We start from the raw sequence: 25,803 nt of genomic DNA, 5'->3' as shown, positions 1-25,803 counted from the left end.
GCAGGTCGTTGAGGTATATTAAAAATAGTAAGGGTCCTAAAACACTGCCTTGTTCAAGTACCTCATAGTATTAAACTAGGCCCCAAAGACAGAATACAATCCATGTCAAGAGCTACCAATTAGAAAACCACAAATGTGTAGCAAAAAAACTTGGTCCTCACATACACTACCGGTGCTCTGCGGGTCAATGCCATTCTCAACCGCCATTTGAACATCATGAAACAGAGCATCCGACTCACTACTATATTCAAGTGGCCGCCTCGGGTTGTGTATAGAAGAAACAAAAATTTAAGGGATTTGTTAGTCAGGGCAAGGACACAAAAGTCAAACACGCCCCAGGGCTGTCGACCGTGTGGGAAACCTCATTGGTTGATGTTATTCCCGAAAATGTGTCTGTACGTTTGTTCGCGGATGATTGTATCATTTTTAAACAAATTGTATCCCCCAGAGATCACATTGAATTGCAACATGCACTGAATGTTATTGACGACTGGTGTCAAAAATGGGGCATGCAACTAAATACTCAGAAAACAGTACTACTTCGTATCACCAGGAAACTAAATCCGAGCCAGTTCTGTTATACCCTTAGAAACAATAGTATCTCGATTGTAGGCAAATATAAGTATTTAGGTGTCACCCTCACAAGCAACTTAACTTGGTCAACCCACATTTCTGATATCTGCACATCTGCACTACGTAAGTTATGGTTCCTTAAAAGAAAGCTGAAATTCGCACCCTCGCAAACAAAGCTTTTAGCTTATAATACGTGTGTTCGTTCTAAGCTTGAGTATGCTTCTATCATTTGGGATCCCTATTTAAAGAAAGATATCATGCAACTTGGACGTATTAACAGAAAGGCTGTTAGGTTTATATTTGGCAAATATCGTAGACTTGATTCCCCATCCAACCTAATGCAATTAAACTGTATTTCTACGCTAGAAGCCCGCAGAAAATTTAGTCGCCTTTCATTTCTTTATAATTGTATGTTTGGTAACATAAAAATAGATCTGCCTGACAATATAAAACCCTTAACAAAACGACGCACACGCCATGGCCATGAATTTTCACTAACCCCAATCTTTGCCCGATCAAAAGCTTTCAAATTCAGTTATTTTCCAAGAACTGTGGAAGAATGGAATTCTTTGCCGTCTGATATTTTTGGCTCCAATAATTTTCTCGCTGAGTTGGAGTGTTACCTTCTCTCTTAAGCTTTCTTTTTCTTTTTTTCTTTTTGCTTTTCTTCTTTCTTGCTTGCTTTTTTGTTGTCTCTTGCTTTGCACATTCATGTTGGATGTAACCCACACCTGCATGGGCCACCACATTGGCCTGCAGTATTTTGAAATAAATAAATAAAGGTATGCCATCACATGACAACAACAGACATGGCTGAGGCATCGAACTCGTCCTTCGTATATAAAATTAACGAAAATCTTGACTGTGATTCCGGTACTGTCGTGCACAAAATTCGATGCGAGGTGTGTAAGCAGGAATATATCGGACAAACAGAGACCCCTCTCCGCCTGCGATTCAACAATCACCACATGCATGTGAAAAGTCTCCCGAATTTACCCTTCTCCAGGCACGTTCAACTGCCAGATCACTCCTTTGAACACGTGAGCGTTGTGCTCTTGCAGTCTGGTTTCCAACACACGCGTGCACGCGAGCAGAGAGAATCTTTTGTCATCCATAAATTTGGAACGTACGCTAAAGGAATTAATGAGAGTCCGGGGCGGCTGACATGCCTCCGGGATATGCTGTGAGAGTGCATGGGAAGCGCGAATACATGTTCTGTACTCTAAAATTGAGACGCTGGCCACTGCTTGCTCGTCCCTCCGCATGCGCCTCAAGGGGGCGAGCGGGACACCAATATAAATCCAGTTTCCTGCACCCTGATAAGTGGTCATTCTGAGTGACCTAGTGCCCCTTCTTGGAATCCGCACGAGCTGACTTGATGTCAGTTGTCGGTTAAACGTTCAAAACCTGGACCACAAGGAGGCTCTTTAACTCGGCTCCCTAAACCTAAGCCCAGGGGCGCAATTGCTTCGCGAATCCGATGCATATATTCTTTTTGGAACTATTTTTTTTTTTTTTCGCACCGTAGCTGGACCACAGAGTTGCCGGAACCAGCGGTGCCTTGTATATATGTGCTGTGACACTGTGTTTCTTTCCACAAGTTGCCGCTCTTCTGTCTTCCTTCTGGGCCCCTTCTCTGTGACCCCGCCGCCCAATTCAACTTGCCCTCTGTCCGGCTACAACGGCAGTATGCGCACTGGTGCTGCGCAGCGACCACTTTCTCCCTCCTTGCCTCAGGTCAACGGCACGGCCGCTCAATGGAAACGCACTTGGTGCGGCCCGTCGCGTCGCGCCCGTTTTACTGGGCGAGGGCGTGATGCGAGAGTTTACAGTTTCCGCCGTCGGGGCGCCACTGCTCCGGGACGCTTTGCAGGCGGAAGAGCGCCCGAGCGCCGCAGAGCCAGTGGGTCTCACGCGTCGCAACGGGTTTTTTTTATGATATATACGACTGCCCTACTGGATCTGCGCACGTGTGTGATCGTGTATGGTATGAACAGACGTTAGCACAGACAGTGCCATGCCGCACAACTGCTGTGTGCCGCTGTGCAGCACCAACACAAGGAAAGATCCGACGATCCGATATCATGAATTTCCGTGCGATCCTCAACGGTGGGCAGCATGGTAGAAGAACATGGTTTCGCCATGTTTGGCGAAAACAGCCATTAAACTTCCCATTCAGGATGGTGAAACTAGTCTTGCCAGCTGCCATCTCATCTGCAGCCAGTGAGCTCTCGAGTGAGCTTGAATTCATCACTATGTGGAGTGAGCTAGTAGCTCACATGGAGTTAGCACCAATTGCATACCTGGCCGGCTACGTTGCACGTGCATGTGAGGAAAAGATACAGTTGTTTTACAAGTTAAAAAAATTGGATTTGGCGTGCGTTCTTCTGTCCTTTGTTTAAGCAACTAATTCACAGACACACAATTTCTATATATATATATATATATTTGTGTGTGTGCGTTGAAATATATATGGTTGATTTCATTACGAATATGATAGACATGTTCTTTTAGTACCGTTTTTCAAGCTAAATTGTTATGCTCGTCTTCAGGTGGCTTGTAATTCCTGCAAACTCCTTTTTCAAGCAGCGAGGCCAGCTGCAGCAATTTATAGATTGATCCGCAACGTTGATGATGGATGAATGGCTAAGGTACCCAACAATAGAAGCAGTTGGCCTGTGTAAGCTTGTATGCACCTTCGTCACCAAGGTCATGAAGTGCTCAGACGTGAGACGAACCAGCAGGCTATGCAACACCTTGATGTCAGCATTACTTCCTCATTTCAGACAATGTCCGGCGCTGATTTGTGAAAAAGAGGATCACAACCAAGCTGAGGACCTCTGCAGAGTATTTTTGAGCAAGCTCATAAGACCATTGTTGACGAACTGGGCTAGCTAGCAGCCTGAATTCGACAGTGGAAAAAATTTTGCTTACACATAAACCTCTCTCGAGGAAAGTTCTGCACTTGTAACGCTTTCAGATTATGTGTACATGAACTTTGAAATGAAAAGAAAAACTGGACTCAACCTACTGACTTCTAGCTTTATTGTTTTCTTTTCGACCACTGATGTAGGCTAGTAGTGCCCATTTGCAAAATATTTCCCGCATATACCCGCGAACCGGCTGAACTATAATGCAGTACATTTCTGCATGTCCAGAAACGTAAAACAGCGTTAATCATCGGCTCTAATTGTGGACCAGACTGATCAGAGTTCGGACTTCTTAAAATGAGCATTTTTATGCTAACCAACTAATTATATGCAACAAGTTAATATAGCGGATAACCGGCTTCGTGTGTGTCGAACGCTGGAAGAATCATCGAACGCTGGAAGAATCGCAGCTAACATAGGTGACTTCCGACACAAACATTCGCTGACAACTGCAGTGATGCTGACGTACTGCTATAAGTAGCAAATCGCCAGTTGACATTGCCATCCATATATTGTGAAACACTGCTACACAGCTCTTTATCGGAACAAATCAAGCACTGACCGCACGGCCACGGCGGGCGGAGAGCACGGCTCTCCACCCGCAACTGTCCCGGAGCAGTGGCGCTGCGGCGGTGCCGATGGGAACTAGGCGTGTCACGCCTCTCTCGGCCGACGCCACGGGCCGCACCAAGTGCGTTTCATTGAGCGGCCGTGTCAACGGGAACCTAGCTGCCGCTACTTTTCGCCCCCTTCACTCTCCGACTTATGTCTCCCACCTTCTGTGTGTTTTTCTTTTCTTTTTTTTCTCACTGACCTCCTTGCTCTACATACATGGGACTCCGCCTTCCTCTTGCCCTGCATAGTTGCCAAAGGCAGCTGTAAATCTGCTAAAGCGCCGAGAGAAAGTCAATCACTGTCACAACTGTCCCTCTCGGTTTGATGTATCTGAGAACGACCAGGGCACCTGCTCTGGTGTCTGCACTACCAGGGCCGAACTGCCATTTTTTTGTAAACCCTGATGAAGATTGGTCCACCATATATATATATATATATATATATACACACAGTAAAACCTCTATAGGGGGCGCGAAATGCGTCCGCTATAGACAGACGCGCACAGAGAGAAGAGAACGAACTTTGAGAGCAACCGGCGAGCAGCCGAGCGGCGGTGAAACTGAGCCTTTAGTGTACATGCCTTCCACGCCAAGGAGGTCGGCGCTGCAAACATAAGCATCCCCTCGTTGTGCAGACCAGAATCGGATCCTCTACAGGGCTGGGAGGCTGGGGACTGCAGGTGTTGCAAACAATTCACCGGATAGACGTAGTGTCGTCCCGTAGACCATTTCGGCAGCAGTACACCCGAAATCCTCTTTTATCTCCGACCGAATCCCTAGTAGAACTAGCAGCAGGTCGTTGACCCATGAAGTTCGTGCGTCGCGGGCAATGAGGGCGGCTTTCAACTGGCGGTGAAGCCTTTCCACCATTCCATTTGCTGACGGATGGTATGCAGTTGTGTGGATGTGGCGGATACCGAGGATGCTTGTTAACGCTCCGAAGAGCTCACTTTCAAACTGTCGTCCGCAGTCGGTTGTTACCACGCTGGGGCAGCTGAAACGAGATATCCAACCGGCTGCGAAAATGGACGCAAGCGCGTGTAGCGGTTAACGCAGGTGATGATGTATCGTTTACCATGTGATGAAGGCAGCGGATCGACAATGTCGATGTGAACGTGGTCAAAGCGGGAGTCAGGCGGACGGAAGGGTTGAAGTGGTGACTTGGTGTGGCGGGTCATTTTTGCATGTTGGCAGCGCTGACATTCTCAAGCCCAGTAGCGGACATCCGCATTGATGCCGGGCCACACATAATGGGAGGTGATGAGGCGCTGAGTGGCACAAACACCAGGATGGCTCGAGCCGTGTATTTTGCCAAAGACTTGACGACGGTGCAAGGAAGGCACAAATGGACAGGCACAGCTTGTTGGCATGTCGCAGACGATCGTACCGGAGGAGAACGGCAGTGGCACCTCAGCAAACGAGAGAGAGATGGACCCTGCACGCAGCTCGATGTCAGAATGTTGTGCCTCTGCGATGATCTCGAAGTCTACAGCAGCAATGGAAAATGCGTCGACACGTGACAGGGCATCGGCAGCCGCATTAACGGGTCCTTCAATGTACCGTAGGTCGACCATGAATTCGGAGATAAAATGCAGGTGCCAAATTTGCCGGGATGTGTGTGTGCTATGGTTTCCACGGAAAGCGAATGTCAGTGGCTTATGATCCGTCAGTATGTCAGTACATACAAATACAACACAAAACACAACCACAGCGGCGGAGCATTCCGCACGTCTGGGGTGAAACAAACCGCACAATGTGGGAACCACAAAAGAGGCTGATAAGAGTTCAGCTCACCCAAAGTGGATCCGTGCTCGGGCCCTGGGGCGGTGAGTCGCACACAAAGGCCGGGCGCAACAGGGGAACGGCGTGCGGTGGTCTCAGCGGCTGAATTGAGATCCGGCCTTTCGCAAGCTCTTCCACCGTGAGACAAAGATGCATTGGGGGAATAGCGCTTCTCCCCGAGCGGCGGAGAGGAGTCTCCCCGGTTCCAAGAAAGGGAAAGGAGGGAACGGGGTGCCTTGGCTGCAGCGTCGCGGCCAGGCGCGAAGAGCAGCGGGAGCGGCGAAGGTGCCCTCTCCCCGCTACCCTCCGCGAGCGAGCACGTGATTATCGCGTGATAACCGCGTGGCCGCTCCGGAGATATCGGGATGCGCGTGCGATCCCCACAACGTTCAAACTGAAATGAGCAAGAAAGTATGCACCTAGTATGGTGAAGCGCACGTCGGTGAGAATGAAAATCCACCAAAATATGCGACGCAAGCCCAGGTCAATGGTGAGGGAGCGTTGGCCATATGCTGCGATTGGGGATGTATTCACAGCTTGCAAAGGCGCCGTCCTCGGACAACGGTGTCAGTCGTGGCGGGAGGCAGGAATGACGCTCACCTCTGCACCAGTGTCCACAAGAAAGCAATGGCCTGCGATCCTGTCTGTGATGTAGAATAGGCGGCTTTGCGTAGTGGTTGAGTCACGTGCCGCCATTAGTGGCTCACTTCACTTCTATGTTTCCCTGCCAGCGACAAGGCTGTCGACATTTTGCAGCGCTGGCGCCGAACCTGGTGTGGTACCAGCAGAAGCCGTTGGAAGTGTGTCTTGGGCGGGAACGGAAACGCGAACGTGAGCCACCCCTAGCCAGTGGTAAGCGACGAGGTGTATCCATCTGCATTGCTGCCATGGTGTCCATCAGCCTGTCAATTTTCTCCTCGAGGCGAGATTGCCAGGCCTCGACGTCTGATGTGACAGTGGTCAAGGACAACACGAAGCTTGCACCAGAGTAGTCATTGACGCGGTCCGTGAGCTCTGCCAATTTTTCAAGAGGCATATCATTCGCAGCTGCCAAACCATGACAAGAGTTTCAGGCAAGCATTGCAGAAATAGCGCACGCAATAGTGGACTCTCGGAGTCTTGGGTACGGTCGCCGAGTAGCTGTCGCATCCGATGTAATAGCTGCGACAGTCGGCAATCGCCAAGTTCTTCCGCGTTGAGGAGTTGCTGCAAGCGGCTTCTCTCGGACACGGTTTTTGCATGTGCTTGCTACGTCCGGGCCACCAGGCTATAGGGGCGCGAAATGTGTCTGCTATAGACAGACGCGCGCAGAGAGAAGAGAGTGAACTTTGAGAGCATACGATGTAATAGCTGCGACGGTCGGCGATCGCCAAGTTCTTCCGCGTTGAGGAGTTGCTGCAAGCGGCTTCTCTCGCACACGGTTTTCGCATGTGCTTGCTACGTCCGGGACACCAGGCTATAGGGGCGCGAAATGCGTCCGCTATAGACAGACGCGCGCAGAGAGAAGAGAGCGAACTTTGAGAGCAACCAGGCACCACAAACAAACATCCGCTTGTTGTGCAGACGTTCACGGCACCGATGCCAGAATCGGATCCTCTACAACCTCGTTAATTCGAAACCCCGGATAATTCGAAGGTTTTCTGTGGTCCCGTACTTTCCAATGTAAATTTGACCAGATAATTCGAACCAGCAGCCTAGGCCGACCCACTTAATACGAAGATTTGGGGTTCTATGCGGCAATTCCAGATCCCTATTTTACCACAACCCCGACTAAACGACAGCCATTCGGACCCGTGAGGTGACACCATATAGCAATTGTAATTATTTATAGACGAAGCGCCCGACCAGTAGTATTGCTAGCACAAAAATAAGTCCACGGTACGCCCCGGGCACCGCCAAAACGCACACCTGCAGTGGAGAAGATGTGCTTCACTGCAAGGCAGCAGGCAGACTGGTTTTTGTCACGTGCTCTCATCCACCACTCCACACGCTCTTCGCAGTTACAGCGGTCGTTGCATCAGCATGTGTTCGCCTTCTACAACAGCTGCCCCCTGAGCACGGATTTCTACCTGAAAAGACCACGATGATTGTGGCCAAGACAACCACAATGGCAGCCCCAGTGTCACCCATCGTACTTCAACAACCCAGAGAGCCCTCTACCTTCCGTGGAGCTACATCGGAGGATCCGGAAACCTGGCTCGAAACCTTCGAAAGGATCTCGACCTTCAATAATTGGACCTCTCAGGATAAGCGACGACATGTGTACTTCTCAGTGGAAGATTCCGCGAGGACTTGGTTCGAGAACCGGGAGTCGACCCTTGCAACATGAGACCTGTTCCGCAGTAACTTCCTGAGGACGTTCATGAGTATTGTCCGAAAAGAAAGGGACAAAGTTATGCTGGAAACTCGAGGCCAACTACCCAATGAGACCATCGGCATCTTCACAAAGAGATGACTCGTCTCTTCCGGCACGCTGACCCGGAAATGTCCGAAGAGAAAAAAGTGCGTTTCCTGATGCGAGGTGTAAAGCAGGAACTTTTCGCCGGACTAATCCAAAACCCACCAAAGATGGTAGCTGAGTTCCTGACAGAGGCAACGACGATAGAGAAAACTTTAGAAATGCGCACTAGGCAATATAACCGCCAAGTGCTGATGCCTCAATGCGCCATCCAAGCACTGGGCTGCGGTGATCTCCAAGAGACCATCAGGGCCATTGTGCGCGAAGAACTGCGCAAGGTCTTGCCTTCGTCGCAGCCTCAAGTGGCCTCGATCGCTGACATCGTTAAAGACGAGGTTCAGCGATCACTTGGAGTTCCTGATGTGCAACCTCAATTACCGCAGCCCCAGCCAGAAGCGATGACCTACACCGCCGTCACACGCTGTCAAGGTCCCGCTCCACGACCGCGCCAGGGCCCTGTAACACCGCATATCCATCGTCCACCGCCGCCAGCACGCCCACCCAGCGCACATACGCAAGGAAGACGGACATTTAGCGCGCCCCCAACCACCGCCCGCTCTGCTATCACGGAGACGAAGCCGGCCATGTGTACCGCCGATGCCCATACCGCGACCTGGGATTGCAAGGCTTCGCCGTCAACGCACCGCGCCCGAGGGAAGGTGAACGCCCTCGTGACATCGCCGACTGCCTCGCCGCTACTCAGTGGAGCCCTCAACGACTGTCCCGTTCACTGCCACCAGGCCGCTGGCACCTGTCGGCACCTGTCACGGCACCAGGCACCTGTCACTGCAGAGCCGTGCACACACTGGCCCAGCCTGGGGCCGGTCGGTAAGCCCATATTCGGAAAACTAAAAGCCGCAACCGATAGAGGTGCAGTTGCTGTTCGTCAAACTGACGAAGATCCTCCGCTGCCTAAGAAGACTACGAAGAGACTACCTCGACGACATAATAAAAGGCGTCATCGAGGATGACCAACGTCTACGACTCAACCGTGAAATTTGCGTCGCAAGAGGGATCGCTCGACTGCGCGGAGGAAACACGAAAGTGTTGCTGACAAACTTCAGCCAGGAGTTCAAGCACATCAACAAGGGCACGACGATCGCATACATCGAGGAAATTCTGGAATGAATTCAGCAATGCGTTTTTCTTATCGGATTCTGCCGCATCTACCCTGACGACCGTAGTTCCCGAGCCAGACTTCGACATAAATCCAAGTCTCCCCATCATTACGCAGCTAGCAACAGCTCAGAAGTCTGCTTCGATGATACAAAGACTGCTTTTCGACGTCATCGAGGATTACACAAACACCAGTCGCAAAGCATCGCATAATAACCAAGAGTGTGCTCGACCACTCCGCCAGAGCCCTTACCGAGTTTCGAAGTGAGTACGCGAAGCTATAAGACAACAAGTCGATGAAATGCTACGCAACGACATCATCCAGCCGTCAAAAAGTCCGTGGGCGTCTCCTGTTGTCTTAGTGAAGAAAAAGGACGGAACCCTTCGTTTCTGCGTCAATTATCGTCGACTGAACAAGATCACGAAGAAGGACGTATACCCCCTCCCACAGATAGATGACGCATCGGATGGGCTCTGCAACGCTAAATGCTTCTCCTCGATGGACCTCTAGTATGGCTACTGGCAAATAGAAGTCGACAAAAGGAATCGCGAAAAGACCGCCTTCATCACGCCAGATGGCCTCTATGAGTTCAAGGTTATGCCATTTGGACTGTGCTCAGAGCCTGCAACATTCCAGTGCTTGATGGAGAAGGTTTTAGCAGGATTGAAGTGGAAGACGTGTCTTGTTTACTTGGATGACGTCGTTGTCTTCACCGGAAATTTCAACGATCACCTTAGGCAGCTTGCGACAGTACTAAAGGCCATCAAGTCATCAGGGCTTACTCTGAAGCCGGAAAAGTGCCGCTTCGCTTAAGATGAGCATCTGTTTCCAGACCACGTCATCAGCAAATCTGGAGTCCACCCCAACCCGCAGGAGACAGCTGCAATCGAAAAGTTCTCACAGCCCATCGACAAGAAGGCACTGCGTAGATTCCTTGGCATGTGTGCCTGCTATAGGCACTTCTTTTCACGCATCGCGGAGCCGCTAACACATCTAACCAAATGTGATGTCGAGTTCAAGTGGGAAACGCCGCAGGCCGATGCATTTCAAAAACTCAAACGACGCATGCAGTCTCTGCCGGTACTTGCACACTTCGACGACAACGAAATCCACACTGATGCCAGTAGCCTAGACCTCGGTGCCGTCCTAGTCCTGAGGAAAGACGGACTTGAACAGGTGTTATCTTATGCTAGCCGGTCGCTGTCAAAAGCGGAAGGCAATTATTCTACGACTGAAAAGGAATGCCTTGCCATCATTTGGCCTACAGCAAAATTCCGCCCTTACGTATATGGCGGGCCATTCAAAGTGGTAAGCAACCATCACGTGTTGTGTTGGCTAGCTAACTTAAAGGACCCTTCAGAACGGCTGGCGCGGTGGAGCCTTAGACTGCAAGAATACGGCGTCACGGTAATCTACAAGTCCGGACGAAAACACTCCGAGGCCAACTGCCTATCACGCACCTCCATTGATCCCCGCTGCAAGATGACGAGGACGATGCCTTCCTTGGTATAATAAGCGTGGGAGATTTGACTAAACTGCAACGAGCAGACCTGGAGCTAAAATGCCTCCTCGAGTATTTGGAAGGGAACACCGACGTTGCTCCAAGGGCATTTAAGCGCGGATTGTCTTTGTTCACACTACAAAACAACCTGCTCATGAAGAACTTCTCGCCAGTTCTCACCAACTACCTTCTTGTTGTTCCATTAGTGCTGCATCCAGAAGTACTGCACGCACCACGCGACGATCCAACCGCTGGGCACCTCGGATTCCCCTGGACGCTGTCGAGGATACAGGAAAGGTATTACTGGCCGCATCTGACCACCGACATCGCCCGTTACGTCAAGACATGCGGACACTAGCAGCGACGCAAGACACCACCGACAAGGCCAACAGGATTACTAAAGCCGATCGAACCTCCTTGCCGACCATTTCAGCAGATCGGGATGGATTTGTTGGGACCGTTTCTGACGTCAACATCTGGAAATAAGTGGATCGTCGTGGCGGTGGACTATCTGAAACTAAAGCTCTACCGAAAGGAAGCGCAGCCAAAGTGGCGAAATTTTTCGTCAAGAACATCCTGCTGCAACATGGTGCCCCAGAAGCCCTCATCACTGACAGAGGAACATCCTTTACAGCAGAGCTCACCCAAGCCATTCTGCAATACAGCCAGACAAGCCACAGGAGGACAACTGCCTACCACTCACAGACAAATTGTCTCATGGAGCGCCTGAACAAAACCATCGCCGAGATGCTAGCGATGTAGGTCAATGTCGAACACAAGACCTGGGATGCCGTTCTGCTGTACGTAACCTTCGCTTACAACACGGCGGTCCAAGAAACAACACAGATCACGTTGCTTAAGCTGGTTTACAGAAGAAACTCGTAGACAACGCTTGACGCCATGCTGTCGCACGATGCTGACGAAGAGACTCTTGACGTCGCTGCCTATCTCCAGCGCGTCGAAGAAGCCCAACAGCTCGCCCGCCTACGGATCAAGAACCAGCAGCATACCGACAGCCGACACTACAACCTCCGACGACGCTTCGCCGAGTACCAGCCCGGCGACCGTGTTTGGGTTTGGACCCCGATACGCCGACAAGGACTCAGTGAGAAACTATTGCGACGCTATTTCAGACCCTACAAGGTCATCCGACCATGAGGTCGTGCCAGATGGCATTTCGCAGTCACAGCGGTGCTGCGCATGATCTGAAGTGGTCCATGTAATGCATCTTAAACCCTTTTAAGCACGCTGACGAACTTATTTTATTGTTTCTTTGCTACGGGTGTTTTTCTTTATTACTTTCGTTTGTTTGCAGCATCACGTCGATGCTTTTTAAGAGGGGGGTATTGACACGTGTACTTGCCTATCTTTATCAGGCGACCACGTTTCAGCGCCTAACAAATGTTATCGCACAGCACAGGATGCACCTGCATCTATCGGAAGTTTCTGGAATGTTATCGATGGTTCCATCCGCTGTCTGTGACCGAACGTTGTGTGATCTGATTGCATGTGTGCGCAACGCGAATAATGTAGAACTTTGTGGAAGGCACGCGGGTCCCAGCAATTACACTGGAACATTCGACGACATATGTATAAATGCCGACACGCTTGACCCGCTGATCAGATTTTCGCCGATCGCCGACTGTGTTCGCCGCTTTCGTTGAGCCTTAAGTGTAGCCTGCTTTTGAGGGCACAAGATCGCCCAATAAAACGCTAGTTTCGTCAATCACAGTTTTGGTGCCTTCTTCACCGTCACTACTATGTGACAATATATAACCTTTAATAACAATTGCACTTGAAGAAACTTCGTGTGACCTCAAAAAAGTGTTCACGGAAGTGATGTCCTTATATGAGTATATACAAGACCTCATAGTAGGAGACACTTCTATTTCACAACACGAGTCCTCCCCCACCACCAAGAATCTGGCTACTATCAGTGGGGTAATCTTCCTTCGTGAAATTGTTTTATACTTCACTTTTATACTGCTTCGCCTTTGCAGAAAAGCTGCAGCATCTCTCTCTCTTTCCTTTTTTTTTTTCTTTCTGTGAGTTCGAGTAAAATCGCTGCTGTGCATGACTGCTGTTGATTCTGATTTCTAGTGAATCCTGTTTGGGCTCATCTTGGTTACTGTGTGAATTATACAGAGAGTCCCAACTATCATGCACCAAGATTTTAAATAAAGAGCAATTGCGTTACTCGAAGAAAACCTAGTGCATTTGTTTCCAGTACAGTTCAGTAGCTGCCAGTGATCCCATCTTCTGTGGCTTTCTTTGTGACCGATGCTGGAATTCTACGTCATACGTCTGTTATCCTTGCCTTGAGCTCATCTGACGTCCATCTCGATCATATAAACATAATCTTTCACATAACCCCAAAGAAATAAATCGAGTGGAGACAGGTCAGGTGACCTAGACAGCTAATTTGCAGGCCTGTGCTTTCCAATCTATTGCGCATGAAAAATCGCATTTAGCCAGTTTCATGCTCAGCTGCTGCTGTGCACTGGCGCCCCATCTTGCTGATACCACAGATTGGAAGACGTGACAACGGGACTTCGCTGAGAAACTCATCCACCATTCCTCCAAGAATTTCATCCACGTAAAGCTGTCCAGTCAGTACGTGATCGAAGAAGATGGGACCTATTATAGCACCGGCGTAAATTCCGAACCACACATTGAGCAACTGCTGGTACTGGTGCCAAGTGCGCTTTACCCAGTGTGGATTGGAGGCACTCAAATAGTGTGCATTATGCAAATTTACATGGCCGTTCCTCCAAAAATTGGCTTCATCTGTGCACATGATCTTGCTCAAAATGTCCAATGACTCATCAGCTTTTGTGAGGACTCAATTTGAGAAATCTAGACATTTCTGCTGGTCTCTATCTTGTAAGCATTGGGGCAAGTTAACGTGGTACAGATTAAAGGCCACGTCATTTAGAATCCTCCAAGTTGATGACTGGGAAATTGGTACCTGGGCGGCCACGTCCCGCATGCTAGAATGAGGGTTTGAGGCCATAAATGTTAGAGCACCCGCGCGTAGGCTAGGACTCAAAGATGGAATCCTCCATCGCTGTTTCTTGAAGCAGCCAGTTCGCCTCAGGTTTCCATAATTTCTGATGACAGTCTATGTGTTTGGTCTATCGTCACACTTCCATGACTGATATATACTTGCAGCCTTCATCTTGTTGCCATTTGCAGCTTTCAAGGCAAGGATCATGTTTTCTTTCTGCTCATTAGAGAAAGAAATGGCAACTGGGATGAAACAAAATGCACCTTTAAACCTTTGCAGCGACATTGTCAATTCACTTTTGCGGCAACAGGTTCTGCGGCAAAAAAAAAAATAATAATAATAAGGAAACCACCTGTGCACCTTATCTACGCTAAGACAACAGCTATCACAGCTTGTTTCGAACTGGCACCAAACGCGACATGTTACTTAAGTCGGAGCGTGGCAGATAAGGAACTAGCTTAATCACAGCTTTTCTTTATTTCCTTTATTTCTTTCTGGATGTTCGAGCGCACTGCTTTATGATGTGGGTAGGGGTGCAGTTAAGTGGTGTTTTTCATATTTCATGTGGCTTATTTATCAGTCAAAAACAATTAGTGTGCAATTAGTACATCGTTGACAATACTGCAATTACATGTCCCTTGGCTGTGCCTACAAAGGCCTCATTGGGTGGATGGATGTATACAACTTTCTTGTACGTCTGGCAAGGTTTAACGCGACCCGGGCTTAGGTCTCCCACGGGGGAACGTCAAGGCCCTGCCTCAACGCCGCCTCACGGGCTTGCTGGACTGCCCACGTCTGGATTCTGAGGTCTGAGCTGCACAGAGCGGCGGCCCACCTCGACGACAGGGTCTCCGGAGTAACTGCCATCCCTCCTATAACTACATTGCACTCCCACAGCATGTGTTTGAGTGTTGCTGGTCCTTCCTAGCACAATTTGCATGTGTCGTCCTGATGCTTATCTGGGAAGATACGTTTCAGACGGAATGGATTAGGGAAGGTGTTCGTCTGGAGTTGTCGCCAGGCGACGGCCTGCCTCCGTTTCAATTTGGGACTCGACAGTGGGTATATCCTTCTGGCGTTCAAATATGCACTGGTTATGTCGTTGTATCTAATGAGCCTGTCCCATTCTGCTCGAGAAGCATTTGCTATCGTGCATGACATGATTCGCCGCGCCCTGTTCAGCGCGGCAAATCATGTCTCGCGCCGTCCGGTGCGCCGTCTCGTCTAAGTTTGGGAGCACGTCACCTTCCGTGGTGACATGCGCGGGGAACCATATGATCCTCGAGCTCGCGGTTTTGGATTTGCCCACATTGGCCAGAATGGACAGGGCTTCTTTGGAAATTCTATCTTTGATGTAATTCTTTACTGCCGTTTGCGAGTCACTTAGTACGACTTCGCATTCCTGTTCTGTGAGGACCAGCGTAATTGCTACTTCCTTTGCTATTTACAAGTGTTTGGTGTATACACTGCATGTGGTTCTGATTTTTGACTCTGCGTCTATGACTACGGCGGTGTATTTTTGGCCGTTCGCATATTCGGCTGCGTCAACAAAGCGCTTGTTTCTCTCCCTGCCGAATGAACGGAGCAGAGCCTCGGCTCTTGCCTTTCTTCTACCTCAGTTGTAATCGGGGTGCACGTTTCTTGGGATGGTTGCCACCATAATGGTCTCTCTGATTTTGTTGGGGATTTGCCTTTCCTGGTCGTGCTGGTTGTGGTACGTTATGCCGAGCGTGTTCATACTGTACCTTCCCGTCGTGGTGGTCGACAGGCATTCGAGCTGCGAGATGCTTTGTGCTTCGGCTATTTCCTCTAGGGTGTTGTGTATGCCCAACTGAGCCAGGAGCTCGGTGCTCGTCGATTCCAGGAGGCCCAGGGCTATCTTGTACGTTTTTCTTACGAGCATGTTGATCTTGTTCTTTTCCGCGACGTACCAGTTGTGGTAGGCGGCTACGTAGGCGATGTGGCTGACAACGAATGAATGGATCAGTCGAATGACGTTCTCTTCCTTCATGCCCGCATGTCTATTGGTTATTCTCTTTATGAGTCTCGTGGGGCTGGTGACTTTGCCTTCGATCTTCCTCACGGTTTCGCCGTTAGCTCCGTTGGCCTCAATGATCATTCCGAGGATTTTGATCTTGTTTACTTTGGGGATTGCGTTTCCGTCTTGGGTGTACAGGCCGATTTCCTCATACTCCCGGGGTCCTGTGTAGCTCTTTGGTGGCATGCCCCTGCACGTGGGCCGGTAAAGGAGTAGTTCGGACTTGCTCGGGGAGCATTTGAGGCCCGTTTCTTGGAGGTACACTTCGACTTTGTGAATGGCCATTTGTAGTGCGAGTTCAATTTGCCCATCACTGCCGCGGTCCGCCCAAATAGTTATATTGTCTGCGTATATAGCATGGTGGATTCCTTCGATTTCCCGTAGTTTGCTGGGGAGACCCAGCATGACTAAGTTGAAAAGGAGCAGAGATATAACTGAGCCCTGGGGGATACCTGCATTTCCCTGGGTTCGTTTTTCGGACTCGAGGTCGCCAACCGTCAGGGTGGCTTTGCGATCGTTTAGAAAGTCCCTCACGTAGTTGTAGGCCCTTTCCCCAGGTTCAGATTAGACACGTGTTTAAGGATCGACTCGTGAGCAACATTGTTGAATGCTTTTTCCAGGTCTAGTCCTAGGATGGCTCTGGTGTTTCTTGTCTTGTCGTCAAGGATCTGGTTCTTTAGTTGTAACATGATGTCTTGCGTGAACAGGCGAGATCGGAAGCCTATCATGGTGTGGGGGTAGGCTTCCGTCTCTTCTACATGGCTGTTGATACGGTTCAGGAAGGCGTGTTCCAAGACCTTACCCACGCACGACGTGAGAGTTTGGGCGTAGGTTCTCCAAACTCAATGGCTTTCTGTGCTAGGGCATGAGGATAGCCTTGGACCTCTTCCACTGCTCCGGGATGCGGCCTTCTCTCCAGCACTTGTTCATATAGCCTGTGAGTTTGGTGACAGATTTGTCGTCCAGGTTTTTGAGCGTTTTGTCGTTAACTCTGTCCGGTCCTGGGTCTGACTTGCCGTTGAGTCCTTGGAGTGCCGTTCTGATTTCCGCCTCACTGAAGTCTTCATCTAACTTGGGACTAGGACTGCCAGTGTACCGGCCGTGCTCGACCGTCGGTGGTTGCGGGAGGTACTTGTTGCAGTGTTTCATGACAATTTGCTTCTCGCTCGCCGCCCCTTTTTCTTTGTGCAGAAGTCTCTGCATGTCGGCTCTTTGCTTGGATTTGCACTTGGTTTCGCCCAGCAGGTGTCTCAGCAGTCGCCACATACTTCCGTTGTTGAGTTGGCCATCCGCGGCGTTGCAGACTTCGTCCCACTGTTGCTTGCTCAAGGTTTTGCAGTGCTCTTCAATTTGTTTAAGTCGGCTATACTGAACATATACAGTAACCCAACCGAAAGGCCTCATTGACATTTTAATAATTAGGATATTATGTCTCGAGTTATACAATTAATTACAATTAACTAATTAAATATCAGCAATGAAAAAAATTACTGGCAGCTACTGCACTGTACCAGAAAAAATATGCAATAGGCTTTTTTGGGGTAATGCAACTGCTCTTTTTTTAAAGTATGGTTGCATGATAGTTGATTGGGACACCCTGTACATATTTGACTTTTGCATGCAAGTGACGACATTTTCATGCCTAACATATGTTGCAAATTATTTGAAGAGGATTTTTTTTAGTGTTTAGTTAGAACTGCTTACTGAAAGGAGAAGCAATACTGAGACACATATCATTTGTGTGCATTTCACACGCCGTTGATAAAAGACTCAGCCAAAGGGGCCACTGAAGTCTGCAGGTTTTTGCTGCATCAAAAAAGCACGCAAAGCAATTTGAAGCGAGGTGAACATACAGCAACATGTTCATTCTCTAGACATAGGCTATCCATACCTTGAGAAATAATTTTTAATTGGCTACTTCTTCCTCCTTTAAAAATATAATAAGCTTTGTCCTGTGCGTATATTTAAATGTATTAAATATGTGCATGGTGTTTACAGTATAAATTTAAAACAATGTTGAAGTGAGAAATATGGATGAGGCAGCCACCGCTGGTACTTCTAATGCGCTTGTCAGGATTTGCAGAAATAAAGCAAAGTATGAATTAAAATCTGTGCTGACCGCGCCAACAATGATGCAGTAAGCTATTAGCCACAGTAAAATTTTAAGTGAAAAGGTCGACGCAACTCAACGGAAACCTCAAATGATATGGGTGGCAGAACTCGGGCAATAACATTTTAGGTGTTTATGTGTGTGGGGGTGGCGTAGGTTTCGGCTTCGCCGGGGGGGGGTTCAGAGGGGGCTCACGCCCTGGAGCCCCCTTGTAGTCGGCGTCTATGGGCAGACATGTTCCTAACAGTGCATCGGTGGCAGCATCGCACAGGTGCAGAAACACCGGCACAGAATAAGTGTAAAAATGACTGCCCCACTAGCAACTTGCACCAGACAGGAACAGAGTTCTGTTATTCACTTTCTGCACAGTGAAGGTGTGAAGCCCATTGAAAATCATCGTATGGTGAAGGTCTACCATGGTAATGCATGTGCGCCATAGTGGCAAGTCTACAAATGGAGTCACAAATTCGCAAAGGTTGTGACATTTCTGGCCGACAACCAGGTCAGATACACCTCATTGCGATTCCCGAAAACATTCAGCCATTGAAGCCGTTGCGATGGAAAACCACCGAGTGGCACTGGATGACATTGCAACAATTGTAAACATGAGTCATGGTTCAGCATACCACGTGGTGTTCTCAGATTTCACAAGTTGTCTGCAAGATGGGCACCCCAGCAGCTGACTCCTGAATTCAAACAGCACCATGTTGAGGAGTGTGAACAACTTCTGCAGCATGTTGAACAAGAAGATGCCTTCCTTGCAAGAAGCGTCACTGGGGATGAAACATGGGTTTGCTACCACCAATCAAAAACCAAGAGAGCGGATAAGAAATGGCGGCATTCCTCATCACCCAAACCCCAAAAGGACCGAACACAGCCATCAACAGGGAAGGTTATGCTCTTTTAGGGAAAAAAGGCATCATCTTGGAGCACCACACATCGCGAGAGACCAACATCACTAGTGAATCATACTATGACCTCCTGAAAAAATCATCTTCGGCCTGCAATGAAATCAAAATGCTGTGGATTGTTGCCTGCACATTTTCTGTTGCAACATGACAATCCTGTGCAACAGTTGTGACAATGACAAACCTAATTTGAGTGCATTCCACATCCACCACACTCACCAGACCTTGCCCTAAGCGATGAAAGAAGTTTAATTCTGATGAAGAGGTATGCCACGCGGTGCACGAATGGCTGCGTACACTCCCAAATGAATTCTTTTCTACGGGAATACAGGCACTCTGTAAGTGCTAGCAAATTTGCACTGAGCATGGGGGAGGTTATATTGAAAGGTAATACAGCTTTGTGCCATGTGTGTACAATTAATACATTTTTTAAACATTTGCAGTTTTCATTTGATTGACTCTCATATAAACTGGACTTCACTACATATTTCAAGCACTTATTTCCAGTCAAATTTAGTAATTAGTTATATTTTAACAACTGTATTACCAATTATTGCAGAAATTCTGATGTCCACTGCTGCTCTTTAGCTCACTCTGGAAAAACAATTTTGTCTTAAACTGCTTTTCTCTAGCATTTACAGCTGTTGCAGTTGCAAAAAAAGAATGCACACAGTTGTGCCACGTTTTTGTAGGAATGTTAACCTCTCTCACATATTGTACATATTAGTACGTCATTATTGCTTATTCATTGTGCTCCTGTGCAGCGGCTCTACGTAGTCCATAGACCCGGGTCATACATTACTCGTGTTCATTAATGTGCCACAATGTTCAGCTTGTGGACTGCTGTTTTGCTTTCATCTTAGTAAATACTCCCCACTGCACAGTTCTCTATTTTTTCCAACCTTGAAGTGCGGTGTGTGTAACGACTTCAGAAGGAGGTTTTACGCTTACCGCTGCTTTGTTTCTGGCGGATATTCGCAGCAATATTTCTTTCTTTCGTTCTTTTCTTATTTTGCCTGTGTCATTCAACAAAAAAGAATTCACATCATTTCTTAATTGACTGGCTCGTCCGGACTTATGAGTCAGTAAAACCACCACCACCACTCCAATAGAAATGAGTTTTCTCTCTTCCTTGTTTCCATTTGTTTCTTATTTTTTTAGTGAGCCAGGCAATCAACAAGACAAGGACGAGAATTAAAAACAATGTTGAGTTCGAGCAAGAAGAAAGCAGGGTAAGGACTAAGTAAAACCCGCTGCTGGGCTAGTTAGTGCATGATTAATTACCATAATTGTAGCGCAGCAAAAGACGAGGGACGACAGAAGCAACGTGGGGAGCGCCTGTCTATGTTACTTCTGTCCGTCCCTCGTTTTTTGTTCCACCACATTAATGGTGCATAAGCACAGTTTTCTCTCAAAGTAGTCAGAATATAAACGCAGCTAGGGCACTGTATACATTGAACGGCTAGTGTGCTTAGTTATGTTCACCGTCTGTGGAGCATAATATGAATTTTCTAAACACTCAAAAACCAATAGGCTGCTAGCTACCGATCAAACGTTGTTCCGTGCTGCTCAGTGAACGCACGCAGACGCTCTACCAAACGCTGTACTAGAGAGTTTACTACCAAAATCCCAGCAACAATTAACGTACCACTGTCGTCGTCCATTTTTTTTGTGTGTGTGTGTGCTGTGGATCCCCGTCTATATCCTAGCACAACACTACTACTAAGCTAGAACAGAAGCCGAAACCAAAAGACGCGGCGACTAATGAAGTCAGTTTGACGAGTCCCTGGCATCTGCGCCGGCCGCTATATATAGTGGCATTCCACGGCGTCCTGACCAATTTTACAAGGCTTTCTAACAATAACTGCAGCTTGTAGAAATGCTGACATTGTCCGTGTTTAACGTACTTTTAAATTTAGGTTAACCTCCCGGTACGTTGGCTGGACGTTTCATGCGATATGTGCGCATTGTATGCGTAGTCTGAATGTAGCTGCGACTCACCTTATACCATTTTTCACAACACTCGCAATTGCCGTGCGACTTGTCCATTCCGGATTTCCACACTTGCGCACTAAACACCAAATACTAGTGAACATTTACACGTTAGTCATCACGCACGTGGTATTTGTTTACAATTGTCCCGTGAGCTGTGCCGCCATTGACCGTGACGGAGACGGATCATGATTGGAGCGTAAAACAAGGAGTTGTTCCAGCAGACGCCATGGCAAACGCCAAAAAAAAAAAAAAACGCTGAAATTGCGGTAGCGCTGCCATCGCCTAGTCGCTGTCGTCTGCTCAATGCACTATTGTTCATGCGTCACTTACGCTGTCTCCGTCGCTGCTTCTCCGTTTTATTCACAACACGGTCGTGTGGAATAAAATTACTGTTTCCGCCACCGAGCACAGTAGATACAGTAGAACGAGCCAGATACAGTAGAATGAAGCGTTTGTCCAAGCTTCATGCAGTTGCTGTAGGGTCTCCGACATAGAGTTTCCTACAGATAGATAGAACAAACTTTATTTTCCAACGGATAAGGTGATCTACCCACCCCCCGACACGCAGGTCAGGGGGCGAGCATGGGAGAGTGCCGTTGCCTCAGATGCAGGCTGGGAGGTCTTGTGTCCCAGCAGCCTCTTCAGCCAGTTGGTCGAGGCGGAGCTGGAGCTCAAAGTCTGAGCTGCGCAGCAGGGTCTCCCAGGTGTCTCTACAACCTATTTTGTGCGTTCCCCGGCAGAGTACGGACATTCCTTATGTGGTCGAGGGTCCTTCTCGCCCCACAAAGATTACACCTATCGCTCCTGGCCAAAAATTACCAGAGAGAACTCTGGCACTAGTGCCTACGGGAGCTGCAATGGGAGCGGTTGTCCCACAGAACACCTATAGTTGTCCCATGTTGTCCCCGTAGGAAACTCTATGGTTGTCCCAGCATAGAAATTATGGGGAAGTACATGAATTTGCCTAAACTTCCTCCTTTTGGCTTCAAACAGCTTTGTGACTTCGTAAACTTGTCATTTTCAACGGCCGGCGTTGGGCGTACCCGGTGGTTCGAACGAGTGCGTTGGGCGTACCCGGTGGTTCTAACGGGTACGTTGCGTTCACCCAAATAGCCAACTTATTACTGATTTGGCTTGGCTCCCGTTGGATTTTTAAAAGGCGGCGGTAGTGCGCTTTGGACATTTCTTGAATTTCTTGTGAGCGTCTGTGCAACAAGGTGTAACCTTTCTCTATGGTGAAAACTTTACGAGGTGCTTCTGCGTTGTATGTTCGATTTAAGTGGTCTTCGCTGCCGTGGTTAGTTTGTTTGGCTGGTTAGTACATGTGCAAACGGTCTTTTGTGATGTTCTGGAGTTGTGGAAGGTCGTCGCCCCTATTGCAAGTACTTGCGTTGTCGCAAACAAGTGCTGTAACCTACCCCGGTTATTGTGTAGGCGTCAGCTCTTGAAGTATTGGTCAATGCACGGTGGGAGCCCGTTTTATCTGCGGATGCGTGCTTGCACCAACTCTGACGAAACTCTGATCATTCGGGACCTATGAAAGCAGTGCTGTGTTGTTTTTGTTCCCTGCTTAGTTCGCCTGTTTACATACTCGCCTGAATGTGTGCTATTGTGGTTTTTAAGTTTTCCCCCGTGGGTCTGTACCAGATACCTCGCATTCAGCTGCTTGTCACCTGTGGTCGTTTATAACTTTGCTGCAGAATTTTGTCCTTAAGTCGAATAAACTTTGGAACGAAATCGTGAAGCTTTACTCCCGGAAAGCGCTTGTACGTCCATAGAATTTACAGTTCAAATGCAACACATATCCTCATTTAAATTTTAGAAGAATTTATAGTTTCCGTAAATTGAAATTGCAGATAAACAGAATTCAATAAATTGAAGATTCTGCAAAGTAAAACGGTTTGTTACATTAAAGTTCAATATATGGAGGTCTAATTGTACAAAATTGATTGATATAGGGGTTGATTGGATACAGGGTATGCATATTCACACGCCTGGTTCCGTAGTCAGTCGTTACGTGCCGCTCTACTTGGGCAATAAACCAAGCAACAATGTTAATGTTTTCGAACTGTTCATATATCGGGAGCACACCAAGAAGGTGATCTAAAACCTCCAGGCATATGGTGACTTTCTGTTCCAAAAGAAAAAAAAGTAATAGTAATAATGTGTACAGTAACATAGCAGAGTAAACAAACAAAAAAGCTGTCTTTTTACGACAATGCTACATTTTTTTTTTCCTAATTACAGCAGCTGTGCAAGGTGTTCTAGACCAGTTAGGATATTTGAAAATTCAGTGTGATGGGCCAGTCTGTTTCCCTCAGTGTTATAATGGCCTCATATTCTTGCGAAGTTAATCATATGACTCCTTTATCCTTACTACATTGAACTCCTGAAATGTTTTATTCTGGCCACTGCTCCTCATCCACCATGCCGCTTCTGCTTAATAGTTCTCAAGGCAATTATATTGCCCTCCTCTCCCTATTATTCAGGCAGAGAAACAGATCCACATGGCCATTACAAACTAATTTTCACTTGCACATGCCCTGACGTTCAAAACATTGCAGTTGAGCTGGAAGCTAGAATCAAGCTAGAAGCTAAAGGGAAGCTAGAATTAGCACTAGTGAAATGTGAAGGTTGTTAGCAAAAGTGCCCACAGTGTGTGAGGCCACAGTTTATGCGAAGATAAAAGTTTTGAGAAAAATTGTATAAATTTTGCAGTTGATATTGTTGTTTTATTAATGCTGCTCTTGCTTTAGTTATCCTTTTTTTTTAGTCACCATATGTGTTAAATGTCACAGCATTTGATATTATAGCATTGACATATATCAGTGGGGTGGGGGGTCCTCATCTGGATAGTTCATTTCTAATGCATACACTTTGCATGGCTTGTTCGCGTTGCCAACACCTACTCTATTACTTTGCTATTAAAACCTTCACAATTGTTTTTCACACATAAATAAAACAAGCAGTCTAAAAATGCTCCTTTGTCTCATGCAATATAGCGCTCCTCTCAACTAAAGCTGTATGTTCTCGAGACACAAGTTGACAGCTACATGTTAGCTGCAAAACCTCTTAAATTTGCAACAATATTGAATATATTGAGACAAAAAAGCTATCTTGGTGAACATAATGCTGCAGATGCTGACCAGCACATGAGTAGTGCTTCTTTTATTACAAACATTTAATCACATTGCAGAGAGTGTGTACCACTTAAATCACAATCATTTTATTGAGATATTTTTGTGTCATTTGCATGTGGCAGAAGCAGGAAATAGTAAGCTGACTCTGCCTTAAAGCAAACATATGCATGAGAGAGCGCTTAAAGCATTACTTGTTCAAACCGAGGCTTTGGTGTCTAGATTTCACAACGAAGAGAGTAAAATGTGAGGTCACTTACCCTGTATTCTGAAACCATCTATGACTGGAAGCTTCATTCCACTGAGATGAGCGCAGTGCCACCCCTTGACTGAAGACGACACTGTGTTTCACAGTAATTGACATGAAGTTTAATTAAAGCTAAGCAACCGCCTGTGTCAAGGAGTGGGGCTGCTGTGCATTTGAATCCAGGTGGAGGGTTGAGTGGAGAATACAGAAGTTAGTCATCTTTACCGATCCTTGAGCCTCTTAAGAGATTTCCTACAACATCTAAGCTCAGCCTTTCTGTTTTCTTACAGCATGGTTATTACAGGTGGTACAAAACATTCCATTGTACAGTTTCTATAATTCTTTGGGAAAACATACATCACCTCACTAAACAGGAATAGGCTCAATAGGTTCACTGGTATCATCTATAGTGTTTCCATCCAAGACCTATTGCTATTACAAGGCATTGCAGACATTCAGTGACGTAGCCAGAAATTCATTTCAGGGAAGGATTCTCCACTGGTCACTACCACTCCCCCATCACCTCTCTCTCTAGCACTATATAAATGTGTGGAGGGTTTTACATCACACCAAGACAAACTCCTAGCACTCCCCGGACAGGAATGCTTTAGCAATGAGGATGCACATTTTTACGTTGCCAAAACTTTGCTTAACTTCTGACAAAAGTTTTTCATTGCTAAGACTACGCCTAAAATTATGCTATCATCCTTGTGCTGTTTTTAAAAATGACTATATTAAAAATAACATTTTGTTTACAAATTGATGTATTTATATAATGTATATTATGACCTTGTTGGTACATTACTTAGGAAAGTGAACTGCGCTAAAAACATGACAGCGCTCTGTCTTGTGTCTTCTTGTTTGCAGCCCAGACTTGTTGCAGCCCAAGTAACAGTGAAGGTCAGCGTTATTTTCTTACCAGATTTGCTAGTGAGTGGTTCAGCCATGGCTGTGTATGGAAGAGAGCGGGCACTATTTTGCAAGTCGCCTATTACTTAATTGCAGGCATTATGGGCATGCTTCCCTGACACCTGCCTATTCTAAAGACTGCAAAGCAGCAAGCACAGCACATGCTATGACAGGGTAGGTGAATCTCAGCTAAGGCAACTGGCCACAGCTATCTGGTGTTGAGCGATCGAGCAGTGATGAGACAATCCCCCTATGTTCCATAATTTTTCACTTAATTCTTGATGCCCTTAATGCGTGTCACCACCCTAGCCCCCTTACTGTATCATCCTCCCCACTCCCTGGAGCTCTCTGAAACTCTTTTCAGCTAATCACTGTCCCACTTTTCAACATTCACGGGGTTGTTGAATGACACAGCATTCTATAACATTCCTATATTTGTGTTTCTGTGTGGACATCGAAGCCATTCACCTAGCTCCC

The 25,803-nt window shown here is 47.5% G+C and overlaps 2 protein-coding genes across 14 annotated transcripts in view; one reads left to right on the top strand and one right to left on the bottom strand.

Annotated features, from left to right (window-relative positions):
• Positions 1-21,280, bottom strand: part of LOC135907227 (mediator of DNA damage checkpoint protein 1-like) — a 154,502-nt gene extending 133,222 nt beyond the window's left edge. For 4 of the 9 annotated variants that reach the window (XM_070531496.1, XM_070531504.1, XM_070531502.1 and 1 more), the window contains exon 1: positions 21,040-21,279. In XM_070531496.1, the coding sequence (XP_070387597.1) occupies positions 21,040-21,087 (48 nt within the window). In that variant the 5' untranslated portion in view covers positions 21,088-21,279. Of the gene's footprint in view, positions 1-11,155; positions 11,253-20,686; positions 20,849-21,039 lie in introns of those variants that run through there. The other 5 variants (XM_070531498.1, XM_070531500.1, XM_070531497.1 and 2 more) reach the window with 3 other exon arrangements.
• Positions 21,281-22,129: 849 nt separating this feature from the next.
• Positions 22,130-25,803, top strand: part of LOC139054482 (uncharacterized) — a 100,332-nt gene continuing 96,658 nt past the window's right edge. For 2 of the 5 annotated variants that reach the window (XR_011511277.1, XM_070531517.1), the window contains exons 1-2: positions 22,130-22,330; positions 25,285-25,317. Coding sequence is in view for 1 of the 5 variants with exons in the window: in XM_070531517.1 (XP_070387618.1) it covers positions 22,300-22,330; positions 25,285-25,317 (64 nt within the window). In the remaining 4 variants the exon portion in view is untranslated. Of the gene's footprint in view, positions 22,348-25,284; positions 25,318-25,803 lie in introns of all 5 variants that reach the window. The other 3 variants (XR_011511276.1, XR_011511274.1, XR_011511278.1) reach the window with 3 other exon arrangements.

Source organism: Dermacentor albipictus, chromosome 1, assembly GCF_038994185.2.
Source record: "Dermacentor albipictus isolate Rhodes 1998 colony chromosome 1, USDA_Dalb.pri_finalv2, whole genome shotgun sequence".
NCBI classification, from domain to species: domain Eukaryota; kingdom Metazoa; phylum Arthropoda; class Arachnida; order Ixodida; family Ixodidae; genus Dermacentor; species Dermacentor albipictus.
This window is presented reverse-complemented; position numbering and strand designations above follow the sequence as displayed.